We start from the raw sequence: 8770 nt of genomic DNA, 5'->3' as shown, positions 1-8770 counted from the left end.
AGTTTCAAGTTGAATCAAAGTTCTGAAAGTTTCCTGAGAACATCATGATAGAAAAAATATCCTTTAAATTAAATCACTGAATCATATATGAAATAATTCCAAAAATGGCAGAAAATATAAATTCATATAATAAAAGTTATTTCAATGGGCTTTAAATAGAGTCATTTGGGGTCGACAGTCTAACCACTTGATATTATGAAAATTGAGTAAAAAAATTAACAAACAAAATAAGTAATGTTTTCCTAAAAATTATTAGAAAGTGCAGCGATAGGAGCTACACTTCTTACACTGTATATGTCTATGCATTGAAAAAATTAATGCTTAATTGAAACATTTATGTTTTTTGAGGACAATATCACCATAATCTCATGTTCAAGACTATGAACTTTGATGAAAAAGGGTTTCAGGGGTGTCATGACTTTTCCAGTGGTAGCTATAGAACCTCTTATAGTGGTTCTTTATTTCACTGAATTAAAGTAGAAAATAATGTGGATAGCTCTTGTAAAAGATGGAAGGAAGTTTCTTACATTTTTATTTAAACTCCTGAAACTGCCAGAAAATGTTTCACTGATAAAGTGCATCTTTGTTTGTACATTACATTTTATACCGTTCAATCAACACATTTAAATGACTTTTATGAAATGATTGTTATGACATTTAAAATTATTTGGTGTTATTTCATAAACATCGAAAACAGTGTAGTTTAGTTCTGAATACATGTAATATATAAAATACAGGAGACAAAAAGAAAACATTTCATTAAGACAATTTGGACAATAGATAAAACACACATCTGTATGCATTTAAAGAGGATATACATTATCCTAAATATCTGAGACAAAATTTGAAAATATATTTTCAGGATGAAGAAAAAACTTTTTTAGACCTGAAAAAATTAGAAAGGGATCTATTTATTTCTTTGAACTGAACTCCATAAATGATAGGATTCAAGCTGCAAGGGATGATGTGAAACAATATGGCCGACATTTTCCTGTGGTCCGAATACTGAGGGAATCGATGCAAAGCGATGATCAAGATGCCACAGAAAAGCATGATCAGATACACAACCAGGTGGGTACTGCAGGTCTTCAAGGCCTTCCTGTTCAACGACTGGTTCTTACTGGTCAGACACACGGAGGTGATCCTGGTGTAGGTGAGGACGATGCTGCCTATGGAGGCTGTAAACAGGACCACTGTAAAGGTCAGGCCGTAGATGTTATTGATCACCACACTCTCACAGGACAGCTTGAACAATGAGGCGTTGTCACAGTATGGGTTAGTGATGAAGGTCCTGCAGCGGTTCAGCCGTATGGTCAGACCCAGCAGAATCCCGACCAGAACAAAGGCCGTCCCCCAGGCAGAGACGGTCAGCTTCAGCACCATCCTGTTGGTCATGATGGCCGAGTAACGCAGAGGGTTACAGATGGCCACGTACCTGTCGAAGGCCATGATCATCAGCACCGTGTGGCAAGAAGTGGCAAACAAATGTGTAGAGAAAGCCTGAACGACACACTCATAGTAGCTGATGAGCAACTCTGAGGGATTCTTCAGCAGGTCAGACAGCAAACGGGGCAAAACAATAGAGTTCCCAAAGATGTCATTAACTGGAAGGTTACAGAACAATAAGTACATGGGTTGATGGAGGTTCTTATCACTACAGACCAGAAACACAATCCCAACATTCAGTGTCATAATGAAAAGGTAGGAGAAGAGGAAAAACAGAAAGACAGGGTAGACAGATGTTTCTGTGAGCCTTAAACCCTCCAGCTGGAGCGTCAAACTGTTCAAGGTGACGTTCTCCATCATCCTGAAACAAATTAAGTGAGAGCATATAAAGTCTCCTTCTTAAACCTAGAAAAAGAGCAATAAAATATGCATTATGTTGACTCATCTGTTCTTTATAAAGCATTTTGAAAACAAAGTCTATTAAACAGCTGTAAACTTTTGTGAAAGTTTACCTGCTTAGAACTACAGTATGAACAACAACATTTTTAACACCAATTATAAATCCTTTAGAAATTGTTCAATGAGGCATAAATTGTAATTTTTGGAGTATAACCCAAAACCTTACCTGGTATCTCTGACCTTCTTAGGCTTGTAAAGATCAACCGTCTGAATCGCTGGGAGTCAAAGACTTTCTGGGCTCATTTTATATAAATACGTCTATTCATCTGAGAGACAAGTAAAGATGAAACAACATGCTGGTCGTCATAGAGACCAGCAGGTCACACCAGTGAATGAGTTTTTGTTTTTTTTAGGCTGAGCCATAAAGTTACTGCTTCATTTGATACTTTGTTCTATTAATTTTGATATAATAATGATGAATAACAAAAATCATATGGAGCCGTATGTCTCTTTAACAGCCCTTACTAGTTCCATTGAGTTAGCATCAACTGATGACCTGAATGTTTCAGTCATTTTAGTTTTTTTATAGTGCCAATGCATAACAAATGTCATCTTGAGTCTCTTTGCTGGACATAAATAATAACCAGGATGAAAAGCTACTGTTGGGTGTGGGGTCTGCAGATCTGCAGCCTGCAAAATGTAGGTCTTAAGAGTTACAGCCTGCAGATCTGGGGTCTGCAGTTCTGGGGTCTGAAAATTTTGAGTCTAAAGACCTGGGGTCTGCAGATGTGCGGCCTGCAGAATTAGGGTCTGAATTTCTGGGGTCTGCAGATCTGGGGCATTCAAATCTGGGGTCTGCAGATCTACGTTCGGCAGATCTGGGGTTTGCAATTTTTGGGATCAGAAGACCTGGGTTCTGCAGATCTACGGTCTGCAGATTTAGGGTCTGAAGAACTGGGGTCCGACGATCTGGGTCTTTCACATCTGGGGTCTGCAGATCTGAGGCTTGCAGATCTGAGGTTTGGAGATCCAGGGTTTCAAAATTTGGGGTCTGCAGATGTGGGTTCAGAAAATTGTGGTCTGAAGACCTGGGGTCTGCAGATCTGCGGCCTGCAGATTTGGCTGAATTTGTTTGACTGTGATTTGAGCTTGATTCACACTTTCATTTTTTTTGTTCTAACATACAGCCAGTAGGCGTGTGTTCATAAACAATATATTACAGTCCAAATAATATCTGATTAAATAAGATATTTACCATCCCTGCCGGGGTGGGCAGGGATGGTAAATATTGCACTTTAACTACACAACTTTGTCCAGTGGCGAAACATGTCCTCAATTTCTGTCATAGATGCTGCTGTCCTATGGTCATGCATACTTTAGCTTAACTACAGCATGTGTGTGTCTTTATTTGTTTCTTTCCAGCTGTAATTAAAAAATCTTCAGTCATTCAGAATCATTGATCTATCATTTCTATCACATTTTTATAATCAATGTTGGGATCTTAAACAGAGAATTGATATAATTTTTCTGGCTGTATATACCAGCAGGTTTGTTTGGTGGAGGGTTTTGTTTCTGTTTAAGTTCAGATGAATTTAGTTAGTATACACGTCAGATTAAATAATACTGCCTATACTTCAGCGATAGTATCAAGGTGCAGCTTTATTGTATCTATTATACTGTATCCGTTGGTTGTGTTGTTCTTTTTACGTCTCTCTTTGCAGGTGATGAAGCAGACTGAAGACCTTTTACTATTGTCTCCTTTTTATCTCCTCTCACTGGAAAAAAAACTAAATCTAGCTAAGTAATTTTTTCTTAAAATAAGTGCATTTGTTCTTGGATTGAGGAGATAAAAGAGACATTTTGCCAATGTAACAAGACAATTTACACTTAAAATAAGAAAACACAATTACACTGTCTTATTTCAAGTGCATATTATCCAATTACATCCCCAGAGCCAGTTTAAGCGCCCGCGGATCAGGTCGCCGAGGTCTCTGCCTCTGGCTGCCGCCCAATCCACTCCTTTGGCCTCAAAGCGATTCTGGCAAACCGTCCGGCGCCTCCGGAGGGGAAAACAGTGCTTCGCTAACACTGTTTTCAGTGGGAGTGGGGAGCTGCTGACCTTGAAGGAGGATATTGTCGGGCGGTGGAAGGAATACTTTGAGGATCTCCTCAACACGACGGACACGCCTTCCGTGGGGGAAGAAGAGACGGGGTGCTTGGGGCTGGGATCGTTCATCACCCAGGCCGAAGTCACTGAGGTGGTCAAAAAACTCCACGGTGGCAAGGCTTCGGGGGTGGACGAGATCCGTCCTGAGTATCTTAGAGCTCTGGAAGTTGTCGGGCTGTCATGGTTGACACGTCTCTTCAACATCGCGTGGAGGTCGGGGACAGTTCCCCTGGATTGGCAGACTGGGGTGGTGGTTCCCCTCCACAAGAAGGGGGACCGGAGGGTGTGTTCCAATTATCGGGGAATCACACTTCTCAGCGTCCCCGGAAAGGCCTATGCCAGGGTGCTGGAGAGGAGAGTCCGGCTGATTGTCGAACCTCGGCTGCAGGAGGAGCAGTGTGGTTTTCGTCCTGGCCGTGGAACAGTGGACCAGCTCTACACCCTCTGCAGGGTGCTTGAGGGTTCATGGGAGTTTGCCCAACCAGTCCACATGTGTTTTGTGGACTTGGAGAAGGCATTCGACCGTGTCCCTCGTGCTGCCCTGTGGGGGGTGCTCCAGGAGTATGGAGTCGGGGGCCCTTTATTAGGGGCCATCCGTTCTCTGTACAAGCGGAGTAGGAGTCTGGTTCGCATTGCCGGCACTATGTCGGACCTGTTCCCAGTGCATGTTGGACTCCGACAGGGCTGCCCTCTGTCACCGGTCCTGTTCATAACTTTTATGGACAGGATTTCTAGGCGCAGCCAAGGACCGGAGGGGTCTGGTTAGGGCAACAGCGGATCTCGTCCCTGCTTTTTGCGGATGACGTAGTTCTGCTGGCTCCCTCCTGCCAAGACCTACAGCGTGCGCTGGGGCGGTTCGCAGCCGAGTGTGAATCGGCCGGGATGAGAATCAGCTCCTCCAAGTCCGAGGCCATGGTTCTCGACCGGAAAAAGGTGGCTTGTCCTCTTCAGGTTGGAGGAGAGTCCCTGTCTCAAGTGGAGGAGTTCAAGTATCTTGGGGTCCTGTTCACGAGTGAGGGAAGAATGGAGCGGGAGATCAATAGACGGATCGGTGCGGCTGCTGCAATAATGCGGACGCTGCACCGGTCTGTCGTGGTGAAGAGAGAGCTGAGCGAAAAGGCAAAGCTCTCAATTTACCGGTCGGTCTACGTTCCTACCCTCACCTATGGTCATGAAATTTGGATCATGACCGAAAGAACGAGATCCCGGATACAGGCGGCTGAAATGAGCTTTCTCCGCAGGGTGGCTGGGCTCTCCCTTAGAGATAGGGTGGGGAGCTCGGTCATTCGGGAGAGGCTCAGTGTAGAGCCGGTTCTCCTCCACATTGAGAGGAGTCAGTTGAGGTGGCTCGGACATCTTTTTCGGATGCCCCTTGGATGCCTCCCTCGGGAGGTGTTCCAGGCACGTCCCACTGGGAGGAGGCCCAGGGGACGACCCAGGACACGCTGGAGAGACTCTGTCTCTCGGCTGGCCTGGGAGCGCCTAGGGCTTCCCCCAACAGAGCTGGAGGAGGTGTCTGGGGAGAGGGAAGTCTGGGAGTCTCTGCTTAGTCTGCTGCCCCCGCGACCCGGTTCCGGATAAAGCGGGAGACGACGAGTACGAGTACGATTATCCAATTATCTTATTTTAAGAGTAAAAATACCAATTCTATTGGCAAACTATCTCATTTACCTACTCAAATTAAGGGTAAATACACTTAATTTAAGACATTTTCACTTATCTCTAGATTGTTTTTGCAGCGCTTTCATCTTTTCTTCTTTTTCCTGTTTTACTTTCCCATTGCAGTGCCATATAATCTGTAATAATCTGTAATACTCCCTGCATAATCATAATAAAACCATGCGTAAACCAAGCGGAACACTATGGCGATAGCCGTCCTGCTCCACTTGTGAAAGCAAAATCTGTTGGGCTCTTTTTTGGCAAAAAAAAAAAAAAAGAATTTAGTTAGTTTGGAAATTGTGGTTTGGTTTGGTTGATGTGAATTAGTCTCTTTTGTGTGTATTTGGTTGATTCATTTATTATTGTTTATCAAATTGTCAGTTTGAAAAATTGTCTGAAATGAATGCCTATTCATTCATTCTGTTGGGATCTGGAGATGTACCACCTTCCTCCAGCAGAGTGCGCTGTGGGTCTCCTGGACTGGAGCCCTCCAGCACACCTGACGTTCATCAACCCATCAGGAGACCTGCCTTTATAAGCAGCAACCAGACCTTCCTTCGACGCCGCAGTGTTGACCTAGTTTGGTTAGCGAACCTGAGCCTCTGTTACCTGAAAGAATCTTTGTTATCTCATGAGAGAAACCTGATTCTAATCTGCCTCTGTCTTTGCTCACAGGAAACCTGTCTCAAGTTTGAAGCTCTGGATGAGCTTTAACCTGCCTGCCAGCCCTGGTGAGCCAAACCTGAAGATTCCAATCTGGATTTCTCCTGCAGCTCTCAGAGAAGAGCTGGAAACTCTGATCAAGGTCTGCCATTCATAGTCAGAAGCTAGACGCTGCTGCTGCTTTGTGCACTCTGCTGAACCAACAGTCTCTGAACCCAACCGGTTCCCTCTCTCACAAGCAAAGCCTGGACTTCTTCAAGGTAGACTCTGAATTATCTAAAGACTCAATTAATCATCTGACTGCCTGGCTAATCAAACTGTTCGTCTCTGCAGACATCAGTGAACCCAACCCGGACCAGTACCTGAACCAGTTCATGTCTTTGTGTGAAAACCTTTTTCAATAAACTCTGTTAAACTTTTACTCAGCCTCCGTTTGTGTTCTGCATGTGGGTTTAGCCTTAAATCAATCATGACGCATTCATTAATTTATTCATTCATTAATTCATTTTCAGTCGACTTGGTAATAATTTACAACTTAATGATTGGAACTCAGGTCCCTAAATAGAAAAAGCTAAAATTCTATATAGCAAACTACGACACATAATTATTTACCACTATTTTCATAGTATTCCTAGTATTGAATTTTTTTTTTTTTTCAAAAATATATACTAACAGCTTAACTAGCAGCTTGTCTGCAGCACCTCATCTCAGAAACTTCTAAACACTTCACAATAACGCTTATACAGATTTTTTTCTGACTCTAATTTGACTCTCCATTTGCATCAGCTCATTGTTAGGACTTCCCCTTTCCATGTCTTACCTGACTCCATGGCTTTATAAACCAGTGAGGACCTGATGCGGGCCCAGATCATCCTCAGGTCATGAGAAAGTCAAGGAATTCTCCTGTCACTGAACTACTGAGCTTTGAGCATTTATTTCGTGTATTACTGTTTTGTAAAGATTGTTTTAGATTTTTGTTTCTTCTTACTGTTGTCTAATAGAAAACAGTCTCTGCATCTGTTTTTCATGGAAAACTACACTGTCAACAGCGTCATGTTGCAAATTGAAGGGTTAAATGTCGCAGGGACTGCTATGTACCCTGTTTTCTTCTTCTTACTCTTCTGCTATGTTTATATCATGATAACCAACATTGGGATTGTAATTCTGATCATCATGGATGAAAGTCTCCATCAGCCCATGTATTTTCTGTTCTGCAACCTGCCTTTCAATGATATTCTTGGAAATTCAGTCATGTTGCCTCGTGTGATCATGGATATCCTCCTCCCTCCGTCCGAGCGTCTAATCAGCTATTATGAGTGTGTGGTCCAGGCTTTCTTCTCACATATTTTTGGCACCTCTACCCACACGGTGCTGATGATCATGGCCTTCGACAGGTACGTGGCCATCTGTAACCCTCTGCGTTACTCTGCCATAATGACCAACAGGATGGTGCTGAAGCTGACTGTCTATGCCTGGGGAACATCCTTTGTTCTGGTCATGATTCTTTTGGGTCTGACTATAAGGCTGAGCCGATGCAGGACTCTCATTGCAAACACATACTGTGACAACGCCTCCTTGTTCAAGCTGTCCTGTGAGAGTGTGGACATCAATAACATCTACGGCCTAACCTTCACGGTGGTCCTCCTGACCTCCTCCATAGGCAGCATCGTCCTCACCTACACCAGGATCACTGTGGTCTGTCTGACCAGTAAGAACCGATCTCTGAACAGGAAGGCCCTGAAAACCTGCAGCACCCACCTGTTCGTCTACATGGTGATGTTTGTCTGTGGGAAGGTGAACATAGTGCTGCATCGTTTCCCTGAGTATGCAGAGTACAGGAAGGTTTGTGTACTCCTGTTTCACATCCTTCCAGGCAGCCTGAACCCCATCATTTATGGAATTCAATCCAAAGAGATAAAAAAGTTTCTGTCCAAGCTGTTCTGCTCCAAAAAGGGTCTGGCATCATCATTATGACGTTAAATAAAAGTCATTAGGTCTGAAACTCTAACAGGGAATCAGTTCTCTTTCTCTTTCTTTTTTTCCAGGAAGGTTTTTCTGGGATGCAAACCACAGTTTAAGCATTTGTATTTTTTCTGCAAATTATGTGTCATATAAATGTTATAAAACCAAACTGTTGATTGCTGATTAAAAGCATGTAAAAGTTGTTTCTAGTGCTCAGTTTGGCAACAGCTCTCTGGAAACACCTGCTGCACAAGTTTTAATCCATTATTCAAACTTAATACAGGCTGACTGGTCCACAGCTTTGATATCCCCGATCTTCTGATCTTTAGAAACCTTTAGGTAAAGTTTAACAGCTGAAATGCTCCATAAAGATGGTTCTCATACAGCTCCAGCTGCAATCACATTTTGTTCATATGTCATTATTGATCATATTCTCCTCACTGAAGAGAGAAACTTCAGACTCTTACCTTGATA

At 43.1% G+C, this 8770-nt stretch overlaps 2 protein-coding genes across 2 annotated transcripts; one reads left to right on the top strand and one right to left on the bottom strand.

Annotated features, from left to right (window-relative positions):
• Positions 1 to 555: 555 nt before the first annotated feature.
• Positions 556 to 2112, bottom strand: LOC119781196 (putative gustatory receptor clone PTE03). The gene is made up of 2 exons (XM_038281595.1): positions 2072 to 2112; positions 556 to 1807 (listed from the first exon to the last, which is right to left on the bottom strand). Exon 2 carries the CDS (start codon positions 1804 to 1806, stop codon positions 859 to 861), a length of 948 nt encoding a protein of 315 aa, XP_038137523.1. The 5' UTR covers position 1807; positions 2072 to 2112; the 3' UTR covers positions 556 to 858.
• Positions 2113 to 7217: 5105 nt separating this feature from the next.
• LOC119781199 (olfactory receptor 52N5-like) lies at positions 7218 to 8339 on the top strand. Its single transcript, XM_038281597.1, has one exon. It carries the CDS (start codon positions 7361 to 7363, stop codon positions 8306 to 8308), a length of 948 nt encoding a protein of 315 aa, XP_038137525.1. The 5' UTR covers positions 7218 to 7360; the 3' UTR covers positions 8309 to 8339.
• The last annotated feature ends 431 nt before the right edge of the window (positions 8340 to 8770 follow it).

Source organism: Cyprinodon tularosa, unplaced genomic scaffold (assembly GCF_016077235.1).
Source record: "Cyprinodon tularosa strain WSP-4 unplaced genomic scaffold, ASM1607723v1 ctg172, whole genome shotgun sequence".
Taxonomy (NCBI): domain Eukaryota; kingdom Metazoa; phylum Chordata; class Actinopteri; order Cyprinodontiformes; family Cyprinodontidae; genus Cyprinodon; species Cyprinodon tularosa.
This window is presented reverse-complemented; position numbering and strand designations above follow the sequence as displayed.

What these genes read in the sequence shown, in the direction of transcription:
- LOC119781199 (XM_038281597.1), top strand. Translation starts at nt 7,361, where the DNA reads ATGGAAAACTACACTGTCAACAGCGTCATGTTGCAAATTGAAGGGTTA.
- LOC119781196 (XM_038281595.1), bottom strand. Translation starts at nt 1,806, where the DNA reads ATGATGGAGAACGTCACCTTGAACAGTTTGACGCTCCAGCTGGAGGGT.